This window comes from Symsagittifera roscoffensis, chromosome 3 (genome assembly GCF_963678635.1).
Source record: "Symsagittifera roscoffensis chromosome 3, txSymRosc1.1, whole genome shotgun sequence".
NCBI lineage: Eukaryota > Metazoa > Xenacoelomorpha > Acoela > Convolutidae > Symsagittifera > Symsagittifera roscoffensis.
The window spans coordinates 33,383,125-33,405,047 of record NC_087064.1 but is presented as its reverse complement, the minus strand read 5'-3'; the positions used below and the strand labels follow the sequence as shown (position 1 = coordinate 33,405,047).

At 36.0% G+C, this 21,923-nt stretch overlaps 2 protein-coding genes across 2 annotated transcripts in view; one reads left to right on the top strand and one right to left on the bottom strand.

Moving 5' to 3' along the window:
• The window catches only part of LOC134841416 (microtubule-associated proteins 1A/1B light chain 3C-like), a 393,097-nt gene that overhangs the window by 97,097 nt on the left and 274,077 nt on the right, over positions 1 to 21,923 (top strand). The window lies entirely within an intron of this gene.
• On the bottom strand, positions 13,435 to 19,839 carry LOC134841618 (broad substrate specificity ATP-binding cassette transporter ABCG2-like). The gene is made up of 3 exons (XM_063857644.1): positions 19,394 to 19,839; positions 15,699 to 15,958; positions 13,435 to 15,364 (listed from the first exon to the last, which is right to left on the bottom strand). The coding sequence occupies exons 1-3, from the start codon at positions 19,699 to 19,701 to the stop codon at positions 13,941 to 13,943; spliced, it is 1,992 nt and encodes a 663-aa protein (XP_063713714.1). The 5' UTR covers positions 19,702 to 19,839; the 3' UTR covers positions 13,435 to 13,940.

The window sequence follows — 21,923 nt, the reverse complement described above, 5'->3', positions numbered from 1 at the left end:
TGGCATTGACCATATGCTCAATCAATTCCAAATATGTCTCTTTCTCGATTCCATTGAAGAAGACATTGATCATCTTAGAATTCAGATATAACATTGTCTTCTCGTGGCGTAACTCCCCGTCACCAGTTTTGTTTGTATCGCTCGAGAACTTTATCATACTCACGTCCACATGCAGTTGAAATTTACAGGGTCCTTACTGCACTCTTTAGTCTATCAACGCATCAATTTCCTCTTTGTTTCGCATGATTACATTCATCAGATCCAATTCATCCTCCCTAACGCTCAACTCGTATCGTCTTAACTTTCCCCTAAACGCAGATTCAGTTGGAGCAGTTGATGTTCCCACCTCATTTCCGGGAGTCCAAATGGGTAGTTGATGGTTTTTCGACATATGTTGCCGGAACTTCTCAACCGAGAGGAAGATTGTATGACAGTAGATACAAAGAAGGTGAATTGCTACCTTTGAGAGTGTCCAGCAAATACTCAAGTGATCTATGTGTAGACCTACTATTACTCAGCAACGGACAAACTCATCACTATGTGCTGATCACTGATTTGATGAGGATTGTGGAATATGTGCGTGGAAAACTACACCGAGACCGAAACCAAATTTGCCGCAAATGCTTCCATACATGTTCATCCATCGATACACTACAAAGGCACCAGGAAATGTGCTACCAAGACGAGGGAGTGGTAATCACTATGCCAAAACCGGGAAAGGACACTCATCGTTTCGAAAATTTAACTGCCCGCTGGTATGTACCGAGAGTTATTTACTTTGACCTCGAATCGCTACTACTACCCGTATACGGACCGCAACCCGACCCCGAAAAATCTAGTACCCAAACACTAAAGATTCATCAACCATGCGGTTACGCTCTGGCCGTTGTTGAATTTGGGATGCGCGAAGTTTTAAAGTTTGAACTGAAGAGAGGAGAAAATGTTATGAAGGAATTGATTGCCTCGCTCGAATCTTTGGCGAAACAAATTTACCTCGAAAAACGAAAGTATTACACGTTCACTGGCACACCAACTTGCACGCGTGAAGAAGTGCACACTTGTTGGATATGTGAAACAGAATTTGCTGACAATGACCAAGTTGTACTTGATCACTGTCACTATACCAACAAGTTCTTGGGGTAGGCGCATAACGAAAGCAATATCAATCGAAAAACGGCGAACTATATACCCGTAATAGCGCATAACTTGTCAAACTATGATCTGCATTTCATTATAAAAGCGCTCTCAAACAGTAACCCCGAAAACACTTACTCAGTGATCCCTTCCACTGAGGAGAAGTATATATCACTCACTATGTCGGTCTATATCAAATCATACACCGATAAAAACGGAAAACTCAAAAAAGTGTATGAAAATTTACGTTTCATAGACTCCTATAAATTCATGCTGTCCCCCCATTCAAAACTCGTCGAATACTTGCCGGAAGAAAAATTTTTCCTACTGGAAAATTACTTTGAAGAACTTGGTTACTCATCAAAACAGATAGCATTGCTAAAACAAAAATGTTTCTACCCGTATTCATACTTCAGTAGTTTTGAAAAGTTTCGAGAAACCCGACTGCCACCAAGAAAAATGTGGAGCAACACTTTACAGGGATGGGAAATAAGTGTTTCGAAAAATCAGTACAACCATGCCATTGAAGTTTTCGCCGAAATGAAATGCGCATCACTAGGCGAGTACCATGAAGTATACCTAGCAACGGACGTACTACTACTCGCTTCAGTATTCGAAGCCTTTCGTGAAGTTTGTTACGAAACGTACGGATTAGATTGTGCATGCTACTTCACGGCTAGTAACCTCTCGGGCGATGCATTCTTAAAAGTCTGCAATGCAGACCTCAAGTTACTTACTGAAAGGGAGCATTTGAACATGGTTCAAAAAATGATATGGGGAGGGATGCCATCGATATATGCACGCCGTTTTTTTAAAGCCAACAACAAATACCTCGAAGACTACAATCCTGAAGAGCCCTCTAGCTATCTATTGAATTTAGACGCTAACAATTTATACGGGGGTATTATGAAACACTGTCCCTTCCCATCAAAGATTTCTCAATAGTTGAGGAAAGTCTCGAAAATATTTTGCAAACCGACGATAAATCTGAGTGGGGATACATTTTGGAAGTGGATCTCAGTATACCTGAAGAACTTCAAGATTACTTTGCAGACTACCCGCCAGCCCCCTCACGTGAAATTATCGGCACCGATAAACTAAGTAACGAGCAAATACAGATGTTAGGGGAGATGGGGGTCACGTCGCTACCAAAGGTACCAAAACTGGTTCCAACATTAGATCCAAAGGAAGGCTACGTTCTGCACTACCTTACAATAAAACTCTACATAGAACTAGGCTTAAGAGTTACCAAATTGATTAAGGTCTTAAAATTTCGTCAAGGTAGATGGATGGAGCCCTTTGTCGATTTAAACACTCAATTGAGAATGTCAGCGGGCAACAAATTTGAAGAGAACTTTTACAAGCTCATCGTAAATTCAGCATTCGGTAAAACTATGGAATCAAAACTAGGACGCAAAAAACTATCAATTATTAGAAACGAAAGAGAATTGCTTCAAAAAACAGCTTTGAGCACAATGAAAAGCTTCCAGATAATCGACGAGGAAGTTGCTACTGTTTGTTTTGCTGTAACGAGTATTTTGTGGGACAAACCCATGATAATTGGTGCAAATATTTTGGATTTGTCGAAAAGATTCATGTTTTACTTTCATTATTGGCAAATGAAAGCAAGCATGAACCTTTGAAATGCTATACAGTGACACAGATTCGTTTATTTATGCGATAAAAACCGGAGACGTATACGCAGATCTGCAAAAACTGACCGATAGTTTCGATTTTTCCAACTACCCAAGCGATCACTTCTTATTCAGCAAGGTGAATAAGAAGGTTGTATTGAATTTTAAGGACGAGGCGGCGGGAAAAATCATTGCAGAATTCATCGCGTTGAAACCAAAGCTCTACTCGTTGAAATATGCAGGTTAGTATTGAAAAAAAAGCACCTCTCCAAGTCCCCTCCATTTCTTTACATTAAGGGTTCCCTCCATTGGGGTTTTGGATCTTGTTGGGACCAAATTAATAAGTTTTGTTGAATCCTGTCAATTTAATTAGACATAACTAGCCCTGAAAGGCTCTGATTCTTCATTTAAAAACTTAAAATTAAGAACCATTCATCATTTAAAATGTTTTAAACAAATACTCACCACAAATGCACTTTTGTAACTTTTGACGTGAACAAATTTAAAATTTTGACATGGAATGATTTTTTGATAATGACACGATTTGGAATTTTTATAATTTGGAATGAATTAAGATATTTAAACTTTTTGGAATTGAAAAAATTGGAATGTTATTAGATGTTGAGTCTTCAAAATATTCAGATTTGGGAACCGTTTTCGTTATTAATACTAGAACTGGGCTTGCGAATTTTTATGGGCTTACAAAGCTAAAATATGTTTACGGGATAATCTTTGTTCTTCATTTAGATTCAACTAGCAAGAGGAGTGCAAAAGGAGTAGTGCAACACTCCCAGCAGCAACTTACACACCAGAGGTTCAGGGAAACATTACTGAGTGGAAAAACCCTTCGTATATACAACTACTCAAAAAAATTGAAAGCCCATACCAACATAACCATAGCGCAGAACCGAATTGCCCTTTCACCCTTCGATAGTAAGCGGTTCTTACTATTCGACGGGATAGCTACATTGCCCTTTGGACACAGGTTTACAGAAGAAAATGTGTTCTTCGAGGCCATTATGGAAGAAAGCGAGTGGGAAAACTCACAGTTGACAAATATCCCCCGACTTATAGCAGCGAAAACAGCGAAAGCTGGCAATCACCGGAATTCCGGGTCCCAGATTGGGGCTTTCTTCAAGAAAGCTATGCGGAGGAAGAGCTTCAAGAAGAAAGCGCAGCTAGCAGTTCAAGAGACCCTCCGCCTATCAATAATCCATTCATTCTAACAGAAGCGTCTGTTCGTTCTAGTCAGAAAAAGAGGAGAAAACTTGATAAAATTGATCAATTAAATTTTTCACTTGAAAAGGTCGGCTAAATTGCATTGTTACTTGGAATTACGGCTGTACATTTGTAAATATAAAACATTCAACAAACATTGTTTTAAGTTAAATAGACCGGCGCAAAAGAGACTGGTAATTGCAACTTACCCTTGAAGCAGGAGCGAAGGATTGCGTATTTAGTTTCCCAAAGTAAGCTAATAGTAAGGCTAAAAGAATCAAAATGGTGCAAGTCGAAAATAAGGGAGACTTGGAAATAAGTTTGAAAATAAAATAAGAAAGAAAAACGAACAATAATTACCAAAAACTTTTGAAGGGAAATATGAATGGTACTTTATGTAAACTCATATTTATATGAACGAAAAGGATTAGCTTTTAAATAAAAATATGCGAGAAAACCGCAGCCGGATATAACCATACTTATTTAGTGGTGGGAAAGTTTGGAAGGGATTAAATTTAACCACCGCGCGAAAATAAATTCCAAAGTATTTTGTCTGTCGGGTGTCCTAAGAGAGGGGTCTTTTTATTTCGGGCAGGGTACTTTGGGGTCTTTAAAAAAGATGGGTCCTTTTGGACCCTACTTTTGGTAGGACCCCAAAGACCCCTACCGTCGAAAAGACCCCCACCCCCCCCTAAGGACACACGGCGGATTACAATACTACTCACATTTTCCTGCCACTGACATTACGGAAAATGTGTTACTTCCACCTGTGGTCATTCTAAACTTTTTGTCCAAAAATGCTTTTGGGTCGATTTCAGGTACGTGCTTTGCAATCGTTTTTCCTCTTTTTTTGTGGTCTTTTCATGTGGGTCGTGTCGCTCACACAGTCCAGTGTTCTCGAGATTCGACATGATAACTGATCCATTTCCTTGTAGCTGTCTCCTGCTGTAACTTTTTGTGACGCAGTCTTCATTGCAAAATCATAGTTATTTGAAGCGCGGCAGAAGTCACCACATCTAGACCCGAGGTGATCCCATCTTTGGCTACAGATTTGATTTCTTTGTTGCGAATATCCCTTGAAATTCTTCCTTCTTTCCTAGCCTCGCCTTCAACCATCAGGTGCGCTCGGCTTTACTTCACCCTCGATAACTTCTCCTCGTGTCTGGAGTGCTTTGCATCAGCCTTTGCATGCAGAAATTGAATGCAATCAGACCAAACTGCGGCTCAAGGTTGCATAAAATGGACCGCGGTTCAAATTTCGTAAAAGCCCCTTAATGCACTCCTCTTCATGATCCTCATCTGTCACTTCCGTGTCGTCGAGGAATCAAGCAACAGTGTTCACGTCTGTTTATACGTGGGAGAGGCTGAAGTTCTAAGGGACCGCAATATGCGCAAGATTTTTTTCTTCTTAGTGACATCTCGTTGCTTGCACTAATCGGAGCCCATGACGGTGCTTATGCCACTGTAATTGCCATAATTGATAATTGTTCTGAAGTTTTCTACTCACGGTGTGATTAGTAGAAATTGTTTGCGAATTCAAACACAAGTCGTCTGGAGTGGGAACACAATCCGCTGATAAACCTCTCCTCTTGTTTGGAATGCTTCGCATTGGCCTCTGCATGCACAAAGTGAGTGCAGTCTGACTAGACTGTCACCCAAGATTGCATAAAGAGGACCGCGGGCCAAATTTCGTTCTATATCCCTCAATGTGCTCTTCGTTTTTCTCATCTGTTGCGTCCGTGTCGACGCGAAAACTGCCAAAAGCGTTCATGTCTGTTGATACATGGGTCAAGCTGATACGTTGTGGTTTAGGGAGCCCCAATTTGCGCAATATCTTTTCTTGTTTGCATCATTTTGTGGTTTGCATCGATCGGAATCCGTCACGTTGTTTGTGCCACTGACATTGCCATAATTGATGATTTTTCCTTTTACTCTTTGTCTGGTTAGTAGTTTGTTCTTTTTGCGAAGCCATACACAAGACTATGGGAGTGGGAACACAATCCGCTGATAAGGTGAAGTGAGTGGCGAGCAGGGCTTAAATTAATAACTCTTCATTTTGTCCTTGAAAATAGACACGATGGCCAAAACTCTCTCTAATATCTTTTTATCAGCGTTGCTTCTCCTCCTCAGTAGTTCCACATTATCTAGAAAATTTTCAATGGAATGATATTTGAGCTGACGGCTTCTCTCGAATCTCGTCATCTACTGGATCCCTTGCACTCTTGAGGCAAAACAATTCCTTGTCTCGAATTTCTTCCGGACAATATCAGGTTCTTTTGCCCTCCTGGTCATGACACATTTCAAGGCCGATCTCCATTGGGACATGACTGGTAATTTTTTCTCTAGAAAAAGCCCAAGATTGGCTGCGCGGATCTACATTCATTGGCTGGAAAACCTATTTTTGGCAATAGTGGTGCCTCTGCACGTTTTTTTCTCTGATAGACATTAGTCAGTCTTCTGTGCCAGCATGGCTTGCTCACATTCTCTTGTGATCACATTGTAGCTAGTTAGATCATCGCTCAAAATATCTTAGCCAGTGTTGTGTCTCTTGGCCAGCATATCGTATTCCAGTTTCATCAGGCAGCATCGCAAATGCAACCAATAACCTTCCGTCATGACATGCCATTCACAAAGTCACAAAGTGAGTCAAGTCAAGTTAAGATGAGGATGATGATTGGAAACGTTTCGAAAAAAAAACTGAGCAATCAGTTATCAAAATTGCTTCCCTAGAAACAAAGGCAATTCAAAAAAAAAACGATCCTACAAAAAAATCCATTCTTTTCTATTATCAAATTTTGTCTGCAAAAAAAAACGAACTTGTCGGAAAAAAAATAACTAAATGTCATTTGCTCGGAGAAAATCAACAAAAACGCTCAAATGAGCCTTGAGTCAAGCTCCTGTAAATTGCTCTGAAAGAAGGTATAGAACATAGAACTGCAACTGAAACCTAGAACTTATTATGCCACAGTATTGATTAGTTGGAGCATGCTTTGAGCGCATTCAATTTTTCTTGATAGATCAAAAAGAGTAGATTCGAATTTTGTTTAGATTTGTAGTTCTAAAAATGCAGTAACAAATTGAACTACAAAAACTTGAACAAAATGTTTGCCAGTTGACAAATTCAAGGAACCTTTTAAATATGGGCATATAAAAGCATGTATGCCGTCGTCCAAATAACCATGTCTAAAATCAATTAAAAACCCAAAAACTAAATTAAACAGAATTGAAGCAAATCTATTTATGTCGGCCCAAAAATTTAGCACCACTGTTACAAGCTTTTTAAAAGCTAATATCTCTTCAACAAAAAATACGTCTGTAATTGAATGTTAATGAAAACCGGAAATGAACAAAAGTCAGAACCGTAGATTGGGCCAGACGTGTTTGTAAACAATTTAATTTCAGCAACATTACGAGGTTAAACTGTGCATTCTTTGAATTGTCAGTGAATTCGACAACAGATCAAAAACAAAATGTCGCAGAATCCGCAACATTGCTATTTTTTTGTTGTTTTGAATTCCACAGACAAATAGCTAAAACACTATATTGCACAAAATTGCTCCAAAAATAGGAAAGTTTGCAAATTCAGCAGCCAGATTTGCGTAATACGGAGGAACAGTTTGTAGAATCCGCAACTAAATGATAATATATATGTTTAGTAAACTTAAGATATCCGTGGAACCCGCAACTGTAAGTTGAATCTGCAAATCGTAAGAGGAATTCGCAAATTGCAAGCGGATTTGCACATTTTAAACGGAAATCCCAAACTTGAGTGGAAATAGTATATTCTTGCCGAATCCATTTATATTAGCGGAATCCGTTTACATTTGCAAGTTTGTGAAATTCGGAACAACTAGCTATTTTCGCTTTTTGTGGAATATGCAACTAAATTTTGGTTTCAAACATTTGTGCAGTGAATTCACAGAAATTTTGTAGATGAGATCCACTTGGGTTTTTTGCCATACTTGATGACTTGTCTCTGGATTCCAGTGACCTACTGACACCAATTATGCGCCTATCAAGTGCACAGTTTCGCCTTGCAATGATATAAATCAAGATGAAGCGACCAAAGCTTAATAAATAAGAAAGATCAGACGAAGGAACTTTAAAAATTCTAGTGGGATTAGATAGAACAACTCGCAAATACAGGTGTTCGAAACAAAAAGAGAAAATTTCACTTTAGTCTAGAGCGCAAAAATTGCGAAAAACTATCAGGCAACAAAAATTTAACAGCAATTTTAAATTGAAGAGATTTTCTTCTCCATGTACAGATTAAAAAGAAAACGACGTTAAAACTGAACAAGGATAGCCGGCTACTGTGCAAGCAAAACAGAATAATCCGATGATAGACTTTAAGAAACTCTTCAAAAAAACTTCTTTATTTTTTCATTTTTGTAGGATTTTCTGAGCGATGGGAGAAAAGGATCTGACCTAAAAGTATAAATTAGGCTCACTCGACAGTCTCATTAACGAAATAAAATTGGACAACATTTTTTGTAGAAAATTAATTAGAAAAACAAAAACAAAAAATCAAAAATGTACATGAAAACTTTTTTTTTAATTTTGCTAATAAAATTAAAAGTTTTTTTGAAGTTTTTGGTTCCAAATTGGAGTTAGAAAACAAGTTATTTTGATTAAATCTATGCTTTAAGGGCTTAAACTAAGCAAAAATACGCAGTTTTAAGCCTTACCGCTGTGTTTATTTGCTCAAAATTAAATTTTAAATTTTTGAACCATTTTTTCTAATTTCTGAGAAAAAATTTTTTTTGAAAACTTTTTAAATTTTGTTCGAATCACGACTGAAATGGCTTCCCTTTTGGTATATCTCTCCAATCATTTCAATAATTGTTTGTTGTACTTGTTTTTGTTTGGAAATCAAAAGGAAAAAAAACGGAAACACGTCGAAATACTGTTTTCTTCAACATTTTTTCAAACGGTCGGAAGAATGAAAACTCGCATGAGAAAAAAATCTTGAAAAAACACTCGAAAACTATCAACTGAATAAGCGTTTTATATCAAAAGTTGACCTAATTATTTTGATATCTCAAAAAACAAAATAAATAAACTTAGAATTGTTTTAATGAATTAAGGTGATACTACATGGAAGTTAATAATAACCTTATTAGACTGATAAATTGATTCAACTCATCAAACATTTCATCAAATCTCTCATTGAGCTCGTTTTTACTTATCCTTGACCTTTTTCTATTAAATTATTATTAAAACCACAAACAGAGGAGGAAATACACACTAAAACCATGGATATATACTGATACACACTCAAAAAAAGTTAAAGAAATGGGAAAGTTTTGAAAAAAAAACGAGAAAGTTTTTTACAAGATGTTTTGTCGACAACACATAGGAAACGTGAGTCTAGCAATATTCGAATTCCAACCTAAGTCTACAGAATATCACATCAAAAATTGGATTGTTCAGTCTGTATATTTCACAGGAGCTGGAAAAAAGGTTCAAAATATCATATAAGTCCCATTTTTCACAACGGTAGTAATCAGACTCCTCAACAGATCACATCGCAGATGGCGAAAACCAACTTTTAATGATGATCAAGGAACTTCAAACAAAACAGAATTTTTAGTTTTCAAATTGAACCCCTCAAGTTTACAAAAAAAAACCAATCAGTTTTTGGTCGAAAATCCGGCCGCAACTTGGCAGCAAGTAGAAGACCATACACCAAGTACCAACATGTAACAAAGATTTTAGTTTGAATGCACGCAGCGAAATAATTGGAGGAGCATTTACTTAGGTTGTTATGAATTTAGAAGTAGATAGAAAAATAGATCAGTTTAAAAAAACTAACATGTTCATTGAAAGAAAACACACAAAAACTACGTAGCTAGCCCAAAAGAGCAACTAAAACGATCTAAACGATACCTGGCTTAATAATATGATGCCAAAGGATCAATATACACTATAAGTATTGGTTTTTGGTATAGATATCATAAAAAACAGTATCAGCAGCATTCCCAGAGTAAAGAGAACATTTCTGATACGAATAGAAGGTCTGGCCAAGTGAAGACCAGAGTTATAGTAAAAAGTCAGTACCAGGAAAATCATCAAAAATCGTATGATAAGTTATCTAATTGTTCTACAGACAAAAAAGTATCTTGAAAATAAAAATAAATCTTGCAATACAGTTGCAAAATTTTAGTTATTTGGCTTGATCAAGAGTGGGACAAGTCAAAATTGATCATTTAAAATTTCAATAAGTCAAGTACGCCATCAAATATGCCAACCAACCTTCTCCTAAGTTTTCAACTTTATTGGTATACTTAAGTCCAATAAGATTTGGTCCTCATACTGTGGCTTATTTTCTGATGTTTTTGGTCATTGACAAGAATTTTGATTTTTTAAATCTTCTTTCTTATAGTTCTTAGAAATGCTTTAACAATTTTTTTCATTAAAAAATTTAATGGTGTCAGATCAGTGACACCGAACAAAATAACTTTCATAAATACTTTTATTTTCACCGTGGTGAGTTTGTGTATGGTGGGTTTGTGTAACTTAACCTTTGTACGGAAACAAATGTCCCAATTGTCGGATTATGTTTGACACCGAAAAAATCAATGCATATTGTTGATTAGCAATGGAATGCAAACCAGATATGATCCAAAAGCTCTTAGCTAAACTAAACAAAGACGGATTCAGCAAAAAAAGAAGCAGAAGAAGCTCTACTGAGTATTAACTTTTAATGGGGAGAAAGAGCAAAATCTCAGAACGTGGTTGCCATACGATGATGATGATGATGATGTTGAACACCAAAAGGTCAGAACCGATTTTGATGAACACCACAAAGCTCCCGAAAGATACGATCAAGAAATGGTGTTCTTGGATTCTAACAAAATTAAGAATGATTAAAGGCTGACAAAGAGAGAAAAAGACAGAAAAGTAACACAAGTTTTCAGAAGAAACAATTATATAATGTTTTTTAGAGTGTGCTTTTCATTTCAAATTTTAAACCCTGAAATATAATCTTTAATTATAACTTGATACTAAAGTAATAGTGTGTTTCGAAAGACTATCCATCTAAAGAAGGCAGTGAGATGTAGCATTGCATTTACTACAATAATTTAAGATTTCACTTTTTTAAAAACCAGTCTGATTTAAAGAAGTGTTTCTACACTAACTTAGCGTTTAACTTCAAAACTACCTGTCCAATTCAGTTCGTTCTTTCAAAATTGGTTTAATATTTTCCCCTGCTTTGATCTAGATAATAAAAACAAATGTGTCGACCTTTAGGTGGACTGGTTATTTTGTTTTGCCTTGAAAAATGGACAATAAAGCGATCGGCATCCATTCTTTTTAAAGCCTAACAACAGACACTGACATTACAAGGCCAAACTGTGCATTCAGTGCATTGTAAGCGGAATCCGCAACAAGCCAAAATCAGGTTTGTCGTGGAATCCGCATCATTGCTACTTTTATTTGATTCTTTTTTGGTGTTTTGGATTCCACAAACAAATACCTTAAACACTGCACCGCTCACAATTGCTCCAAAAGTAGGCGAACTTGCGGACTTTGCAACAGCATTCACGGAACCCGGATTAGTTAGTTGATTTCACAAACAAATAATAAATCATGAGTATATTTAAAATAAGCTGTTGCAGAATCCGCAAGTGTAAGCGGAATCTGCAAATTGTAAGTGGAATCCGCAAATTGTAAGTGGAATCCGCATTTTGTTTGCGGATTCCATTACATATACGTATGTTTGTATTAACGTTATCAATTATATCATTTATTCACTATGTGATCACCAGCAAGTTCAATCTCAATTACTAAGTAAGCTAATTTATCAGTTCATTTCAAATCATTTCAATTAAAACATATACGTTTTAAATTACCCTTTGTTTTCAGCCAACCATCTCATCTCAAATACTGACAACTTCCACTAAGCATCTCATCTCAAATACTGATCACTTTAACTTTTAACTAACCATCTCATCTCAAATATTGATGTTTTCAAATCAAGTGCTCTGAACCCATTATAATCCCAAATTTTGATTTTATTCCAAGATTGTGTTTCCAAATACTGCCTTCATGATTTGAACTCACTAAAATCGGATATTACTAAATTAGTATTTGGAATTGATGGAATCCCAAATACTGACCTAATTGGGCGATATGCTGTATGTTTTGTTTCCAAACACTTTCAACTCAATTTCTCCTGGTAATGAATTTGATCGGTGTTGTGTTTCCAAAACTGTGATTCCAAAAATAGCTTGCTGGGATATGTATGGCAAATACTTAAAGGTGACATCCACCGATTAAGTTAACCAATTTTTTTTAAAATTTGTTCGTGAATTCCGCTGACAATGCTTAAATCCTTGCTTTTAAACTCTGAATTGCTAAAGATAACAATTCCAGCTCTAGTTTTTTTTAAATGTTCATATGCAAGTAAAGCAATAAACAATTTTCGGAATTCACTTACAGTTCGCGGAATCCGCTTACACATTTTGCGGATTACACTTACATTAGCGGTTTCTACTTACATTTTGCGGAATTCACTTACAGTTGCCGAATCCAGAAAAACTAGCTATGTTCGCTTGTTGCAGAACCCACGACACAAAAAATGTATCGACAAAATTTCCGCTAGAGGTTTATTTGTACGCGGATCCACGGAAGTTTTGTTAGTGGAATCCATTTACATTTTGGAATATGGTTTTTCATTTTTCGCTAGAATCCAGGAACATACAGACACAAAAATGTGCGCCTATTCAGTGCACAGGTTGGCCTCGTAATGGAATATTAGAACACCTTCAAACCATTGATTTGACAAATGGACAAATGTTTGATTTTTTTAAAATCAACACAAAACTACTGTAAAGTTTCCCTGTGAGTGGTAAGAGGAAAATTTTATCGAATGAAACGAAACGTTTGATGATTAAACAACGAGGAATTAACGCATTATCGCTCAATTTTGTGAAAAAAAAACATTTGCAAACTTAAACGTTTCCAGAACTGAGAGGTGTTTTTTTTAAATTGTTAAACTAACATAACCATTCAGAAGTGTCCAGAATTAGTGTTAAGAATAAAATAATTGTTCAAATTTTATGCTCTATCTATTTTAATTGCTTCTGTTGCTTTTATAATGATTTTTTCAACTCAAACAGATAAAAAAATCAATGAGATAAAGTTAGACTTGTAACGCTAACTTAAACTCACTGATATAGATGATCTGGACAAGATATATGACCGAGCCCTTGTTTCTCTTAGTAAAACTGCTACGCCCTAAGTATGACCATTTATATATATAATGCCGCTGAAAAGTAACCACTTATTGTCAAATTTTTCCAAAAATTGTAAAAACACCATTTTTTTCTAAAACAAATTTTTTCTAGTTCAAAATATTGTCACTTTAGAGCTTAGTTTAAACAAATTAAACTGATTGACCAAAGAAAGGTGACTATATTTTTTTCAAAAATCAGCCTCTTCAAGAATATTTCTGCACACGCTTGTTTCCACTACTAGACCAGGCCGCTCCTTAAAAATAAAATAGGCTTTATTTATCTGGATAACTTAAATTGAAAATAACCTTTCTATATATAAGAGCGACCGTTCAGATGTACAGTCAGGGGCTGATGTTGAACTTTCTCGAGGGAGCATATGTTCAGAAAAAAAACATTTCTCGTCCTTTTCTTACAACACTCTATGAAGATCTTTTTGAAACAAAACTTCAGTAATACACGCAAAGTTTTGCGAAAAAAAGACCAAAAACGACGTTTTTTGCAACCAAAAAAAGACCAAAAACGACGAACAAATGTCAATTTTAGGCACTATTTGGAATGCTTTGAGTATTCAGTGTGTCGGGGACCCTTTGAGCATTCAGTGTGTCGAATCCCTGAGAAAGGTCGCTCGCACATCCCCCCTCCTTAATCCGCTCCTGAAATTATATATATTCGTGCGGTTGTCTTTTAGGTTTGTTTTTTGTAGTTATGCAGTTTATTTGTTCTTTTTTATAGTCAAAAGTTTGATGAAGGTGAACACGATGAAAACAGTTGCAATCACTGCCACCATCCCCAGTTCGAACCACTTGTCCTCTGATTTGTATGGCATGTCAGCATTGCTCAGCTGATCCTTACCGGTGATACACATCTCGCCTGATATTACAGTCCCATTTTCCAACCTCAGACTCCTTTCGCCGCAGAACTTCAGAGGACTGATGATTGGGATACTCACAGCATTCATTCCATACCTCATGATGCTGAGATACTGCGGCCAAGAAAGAACTTTAGGCACGCTGCTCAAGTTGATCAGAAGTCCCGAAAACAGGAAAAACAGAATCATTGTCAATGTCATTAGTGCCGATGCCAGAGACAGAACGCCGGCCAAAACGCTGAAGAAAAAGGCGACGCCACTTGCGGATAAGCAAATCAGAAACCCTCCCAGAACTGTAAAGATAAAGGCTCCGAAATCGGCAGGAAAACCAGCCATCCAGTAGAAAATGCTTATGAAAATTGTCGCTGGCAGAAACTGCTGAAGGGCCATGTCAACTGCGAGCTTCGAAATGAAAAACGCTCCTGTACTGTAATAGCCATTTGACAGTTCATGCAAGAAGATAGCCCGTCCTCCTATAAATAGCTCGATAGCTGCGAGATTTTGAAACATCACATTTACAACGAGGAACGCCACAGCTCCGTAGTAGTTTCGGAACCCGGTTATTGAAACGTCCAGGTCGAACCAAACCAAGCCGCAGACAATTCCGATCATGGCGCTCACGATTGAAGGCATTATGCACTTTTGAGGGTTCCTTATGAAGTCTTTGAACTGTCGCTGCAGTAAAAAGAGTAGTTGGAAGAAGAAGTTTACGCTGAAATCCTTCTTCGAATGCGATTCCGCTTCGTCGACTTTTTTCTTACTGGAAACTGTGATTGCTTCGCAGTCGCCGAGGATACTTCGATGTTCGGCCGAGTCGCGAAACATTTTGGGCAAATTCATTTTTTCGGTTTTTTCATCATCGTCGTCTTCGTCGTCTGCCATTTGCTTAATGCTAACTTTGTAAGACTTCTTGGCTGAATCCTCATTCACGAGTTGCATGGCTTTGTTGTCGTATGCCAGAGGCTCATTTTGTTCGTTGGCGTCGCTGTTTTTCATGATCACATCTAGAAAAAAGTCTGCCGGGTTGTTGTGAGCTTCGCACGTGAGTCCAATCTTTTCGAGAAAATTCACAGCTTCGGCTGACTTTCCGTGGAAGACAGTCTGACCGAAACACGATAGAAGGTGCAGCCGGTCGAACATGGAGAAGATGGCATAGCGGGGTTGGTGTATACTGAATATGACTGTGCAACCTCGGCTAATTGCCAGTTTGCGCACACTGATCATCACCGAGTAAGACATAGATGCATCCAGTCCAGTCGTAGGCTCATCTGGAGAAAAAAAACATTGAGATTGCTGAGGAACAAATCAATTTTCAGCATCACTGTGCAAAAGGTTGTTTGGAGAGAAGCGATGCTGAAGTAGTTAACGGATCTTGGAAAGGCCGGATCTTTGCAACCTCCATAACAAAAATGAAAATGTTTTCTTTTTTAAAGATGTTTTGATCTGAAATTTCAACAGCTAGTTTTATAGAGATAGTTTTTCGCTCTAATTTCTTGCACAAATGGAAATTAATTTGCGTTAAAATGTTAAAATCGCTGAATTACACCTAATGGCAAAGTTGCTCGCCACTTCAATGTTCGGAGCAATAATACTTAAACTGACCGAGGAAAAGAATATCTGGCAGAGTGATCAACTCCATTGCAATATTACATCTCTTCCGCTCTCCGCCCGACACCCCTTTGATCATCTCATTGCCCACTTTAGTGTCCGCACACTTGTTCAGATTCAGTTCGGACAGGAGGTCGTCAATCACTCGGTCTCTTTCCTCTGATCCTGTCGTGTTCAGTCGTAGATTGGCGGCAAAGGTGATGTTCTCTCGCACAGTTAGAGTGCCATAGACAACGTCATCTTGCACTACATAACTGAAATGACAATCAATCAATAAAAAGAAAATATTCTTATACTGAGAGGGGGATTGTGCACTGAAAACCGCAATTTTATGATTAAAATCAAAATTGTTGGCCCGTTTTCTCAAAAACATTTCTAGGCCTCAAAAATAAACATTTCAAAAACAACTAATAAAAGATAACAAGAATGCTCGTATCAGGGCGAAGCCCTGAATGTTCCGACTGTCTTTTAAGGTTTATGGAGCAGCAGTAATAACAAAAAAAACTTAAATGAAATAAAATAAAATGAAGTTTTTTTTTCTAAAACTTGAAATTTTTTATAAAAATCATCCCCCCACACGCCATATAAAGTATAAGAAGATAGATTTCGTTCCTTGTAACAAATCAATTATGGCAAATAAGTTTCGTTCAACCAATTTGGAACGATTTATAAGACGGATTAAATCTCCGCTTACGCGTTAATAGCGCGAATTATATCGCGCGTTAATTGTCCCAAATTGGTCAAAATGGCAATCTTTAAACCCTCATAACTTTACGAAAAATGATCACAGGTGAAATATCTTTTCAAATTTAAGCTCAGGACAACAATACCTTTTGAATGATAAAAAAAAATTCCGTCAAAAATGGCTAGTTAAAAAGTCGAAATTTGTCTGAAGAAAAAAAAAACCCACCCCGAGCACAAATATTCCGTTACTTTCGTTTCGAAAGTCGGAACAATTAGCAACCATACACATCCATAGTTTTAATGGAAAATGACTAAACATCAGTCGCATAGAGATAATTATCAAAACCCATCAAAAAAACCTTCACTGGTGAAAGAATCGGAAAAACAATTCCTACTGTTACAGTTGCTGTTGGGAAATCAGTAGAGGATTACAAAGAGGAGAGGGGGAGGCGCACTATACTTTTCTCAAAAGTTCGCTTACAAATTTTGCGGATTCCTCTTACATTTTGCGGAATCCACTTACAGTTGCGGATTCCAGAACAACTAGCTATATTTGCTTGTTGCGGAATCCGCAACAAAACAAATGTGCCGACAAAAATTACGTTACAGGTATTTGTACGCGGAATCCACTAAAATTTTCTTAGTGGAACCCGCATCCGTTTAGGCGTAAATAATCGATTATAACGGATTATTATGATGTTTTTTTGACAATTATAATCGATTATAATTACCAAAATTAGGTCTTTAAGGGATTTATAATTGATTATAATCGTGATATTTTCCAAGAGATTATTATCTCTTATAATCGATTATAATTGCTTATAATTGATTGTAGTTCTTACTAAAAACCCTTAAAATCAATTATAATCGATTATAATTGATTATAATCTCTTATTTTGCCGAAGTTTTCTTATATTCGTAATATATCTTATGGGTTATTTTTTTGTGTCAAAAAAAATCTCTAAAAGAGAGATCTCTTGAACACTTTGGTTCATCTGAACACAAAGTTATACCGCGAAACAAAAGTTTCATAGAGATCCTTTCATATGAGTGAAAAGGTTCTCGCGGTAGATGAAAAATAAATTTTCCGAATCAATCAAGAAACTAAATCAATTTGCTGATGTTTTGGTGTTTAAAAAAGCTTAAAATATGCATCCCAAAACAACTCTAATGGGGAAGAAATGAAAAAAAAAAACTTATGAATTTGGATTAATTGGAAAACTTTAAAAACATTTTTCTCATTTTTCATAGGAACCAACGTACACAAAAAGCATAAAATATAAGCAATTTAGATGCAACTTCGAAGACAAAAATGGACAAACAAAAGGGATTAATCAATTATAATCAATTATAATGGATTTTTGTGCAAAACTAATAAAACAGAAATTTGAATAAAAATAATGGATTATAATCAATTATAATCGATTATAACTATATCGAAAAATAGACGAATAAATAATCGATTATAATCGATTATAATGGATTAAAATTAATTATAATTTGAATTTAAAAAGAGAGATTATAATCGATTATTAATTGATTAAAATTGATTGTTTCTCAATTTTAGTGAGACTGGTACTAAAATCGTAATATAATCGATTATTAACGCTTGAAACTGGATGCGGGAATCCACTTACATTTTGGAACATATTTAAAGACTTGTCTCTGGAATCCAGGAAAATACAGTCACACACAAAATTGTGCGCCTATCCAGTGCACAGTATGGCCTCATAAATGGACCCCCTGGCCACCAAAAGTACACTTTTGGACTTTTTTAGGATAATGATTTTGTGCTAACCGATGCTAAGTGTTTTCTGAAATTGCTTTAGCGCAAGTATATACCAGTTTTGAAAGGTAGCGCATAAGTTCAAAAACTTCCAAACGGCGTTTTTCAAAAACTTTACAGACTTAGTCAAAATAGTGTCTTTATCATGATTTTGGAGAGCTCGGAAAATCATTTTGTTTGGAGAGCTCGGAAAATCATTTTGCATTTCATTTTAGAAACGAAAAACTTGAAAATCCCTGCCACCCACATCGAGAAACTCCTAGATCCGCCCCCTATTGGAATGACTGAAAAATCATTAACATACAAAACAAACGAAGCACCATATTTAATACAATCTATGAAAAAAGTCCCCATAATTAAAAAATGAGCAATCATACATCACGGTCAATTATGGAAAATTCGTTAATTTAAAAAGACGTAAGTTTTCCATGGCTTCTATTGCACGGCACCTACCCCATATGGTCATATGATGCAACTAATAGCTACACATTTCACTCAGTCATAGTTCACTACAAACACAAACACACAAACATATAATTTATTTTATAGAGCTGCTTCCAGAATATATATATATATATATATATACAGGGGCGGATCTAGGATTTTCTCGAGGGGGGGGGCGGATTTTCAAAAAATTTTCCAAAATTTTGACGACCTTTTTTTTTTTTTTTAGGTCGACCAAATTGATTTTTCGAGCTCTCCCAAAGCACTGTTTTGCCCCAATTTTGGCAAAATTTTCTGCGCCGCAGGCAAATTTTTGAAAAAACAGTCAAAAAAGCCGTTTTTGGGCACTTTTTGATAAATTTAAAAATTTTGACAAAAAATAGCGTTTTTTTTGGCGCGCGCTCCCCCTCAAAGTTAGTATATATTGGCGCCAAAGGCGCCTTTAGAAAAATTTTAGGGTCGGTCTGCCAAAAATGGATTTCTGAAAAAGTATCAAAGGGGGGACCCTTTGGGTCGGCAGGGGGTCGAATCCCTGAGGGGGGGGGCGTCCGCCCCCCCCCCCTAAATCCGCCCCTGTATATATATATATATATATATATGTATATATATATATTTATAGATAGCTTTTTTAAACAATATAGATATAAAAATGTGCTGGAAGATATTAAAAAGGATAATTTGGCGGATGTTTATAAAAATTGATTGAGCAATGGGCAGTTTTGAAAAAGTAACAGTTTACTCTTATTCGGACTGCAGTAATTTATTCTACACTCACCCTGCAATGTGTTTGTAGTAACTCGGGTATTCCCTTCCATTCAGAAGAATATCGCCACTCATTTCGTTTTTCTTCACGTCTCGTCTCTTAGCCAGAAGATCCAGTAGACTCGTTTTCCCACCTCCACTCGGACCCAAAATGGCATTCAACCCCGGCTCGAAAAACCCACTGACACCATCGAGCACTTTCTTTTCTTTCTTCTTACACAGTTTTCCCACTTGGGTTCGGTAGGTTAGGTTGTGAAATGATATCACACTGCGCTTTGATTTAAAATCACCTGTTTTTGAACCCATTTGATCAGAGCTCATTTTTATGACCGGAAAAGTACGATCGCTCGTTCAGAAAAACGTTTAAAAAAGCACTGAAATCAGAGAATGAACGTAAGTTTATAATCATTCAACCGAATATAATGATAATTAAATTTTCTCAAGTAAGAAACTTGTCTTTTCAAATAGTTTAAAATTTTGCATGTCATTGTATGATTTGCATTGAGTTTCGTTAAAAGTGTATATTAAATTTGTATATTTGATATCATAAACTTTAATTATATGGTAAAAGTTATAATTGAAAATTGTGTTACGCATGTATGTTTTTCAATACTTTTAGCCACGCAAATAGAGCAACAACACAAAATAAAATTTAGGTTGTTTGAGAGAAAAAAAAATGAAAAGTGATCAGTTTGGGACAACTAACTCGAAATCAAATTCATTTTTTTTTTCATTCATGGTCTCAATTTTTATAAGCAACAACTATTTTATGGATGTTAAATTGCATTCAGATCATGCCGAGCTTCGCGCTAATACGAGCAGTTTCGTTTCTACTTTATGTTTTAACCTGCTTGTTAAATTTTTTTGGACAAAGAATTTCTACAAATTCTTCTAAATAACATAGGCCGTCAATTTTAAAAAAGTCCTGCAACTCCCTCTCAAGGCAATAATTTTTTGTTGTTAGAATAGTGTTTCGAACTCATCATAACCTTGTTATAATCTCATTGTTTGTCTTGAAAAGGAATCGGAATTTTCGCAAAATTATTACATCAATAGTTTGAATTACAGTTTGGTCGTAAAATTGATTACAGTTTGGTCGAAAAAAAAACTTTGAATTGAACAGACTTCAGAAGTTAAGAATTTATGATAGCATATCTTGCCGTATTGAATTTCCAGTTATCGTTTCGACTACGAAAAGCACTAGCGGAAATTGTTTGCTCGGTATTTTTCTAAGCTTGGCTATGTTCAGGTTTCAATTTTTTTGAAAAAAATTTATTATACTATTTGGAAAACAAAAAAAACTGCTCGTACCAGGGCGAAACCATGGATGTTCCGATCGTTTTTTAAGGTTTTAAAGTCTATCGAGCAGTATTAGCAAGAAAAATTTAAAAGTAATTAAAATATTATGAAAACACCCACACGCCATATAAGGTACAAAGTGGTAAATTTTGCTCCTAGTAACATCAGTCATGGCAAATAAGCTTCCTTCAACCAATTTGGAACAACTTCTAAGACAGATTCAATTTCCGCTTACGCGTTATTAGCGCAAAATATATCGCGCCTTAATTGTCCCAAATTGGCCAAAATGGCAATCTTTAAACCCCCATAACTTCAGAAAAAATGATCACAGGTGAAATATCTTTTCCAATTTAAGCTCAGGACAACAATATTTTTTAAATGATATAAAAATCCCGTAAAAAATGGGTAGTTAAAAAGTCGAAATTTGCCTGAAGAAAAAAAACCCAACCGAGCACAAATATTCTGTTACTTTCGTTAGGAAAGTCGGAATAATAATTTCTGGAGTTCAAAAATAGAACGATATTTTTTCTGTGATTATTTGTTTTGCAGTTTTGTAATTGTCGTTTTGACCCATTTAGTATGAATAATTGGCATGAAGTTTTTGAACGCGTACTAAAGGCAGGCGGATTGAAACGCCGCAAAAATTAATTCAATTTGAATTAAAGCAAGTCAAATGCTCTAACTAAAATAGTTATTGTTCCGACTTTTAAAAACAGTTACTGATTATTTGAGCTCGGGCGTGGTTTATAAAGCCATATTTTAACTTTTATTTTAAGTGCGCTGCTTTGAAAAGTATACTTTGAAGAGAAACTGTTAAATGTATTTCAAACAATTTTTTTTTTTCAATTCTATACACGGGCAACCATGGAGATCTGAGAAGATCTCGACAAAAATTGATAAATTGAACGTTCCTATTGCTTTTAAGAATTTGGAAATAAATTATGTCAATTATTTGAAAATTATTTGTCAATTCCATTTTTTTTTTAAAAAAAAGATATAATATTTATGCTCGGGATGGTTTTTTTTCTCCAGACAAACTTCGACTTTTTATCTAATCTTTTTTGTTGGTCAGTTTGTAATTCATACTGTTTTGATTTAATTTGTTGAAAAAAACGTCAAAAGCGAATACATAAGCCCGAAAGCCCTGAATGTTCTCACTGCCTTTTGAGGTCTACAAAGTAGCGTTTGCTTTCAAACTTTTGAGAATAATTTTAAAAAATGACAAAACTTTGAAAATCATACAG

Coding starts and splice junctions, on each gene's coding strand:
- LOC134841618 (XM_063857644.1), bottom strand. CDS start 19,701: ATGAGCTCTGATCAAATGGGTTCAAAAACAGGTGATTTTAAATCAAAG. Junction 15,959..19,393: donor TACTACAAACACATTGCAGG/GTGAGTGTAGAA, acceptor TTGTCATTTCAG/TTATGTAGTGCAAGATGACG. Junction 15,365..15,698: donor GCCAGATATTCTTTTCCTCG/GTCAGTTTAAGT, acceptor TTTTTTCTCCAG/ATGAGCCTACGACTGGACTG.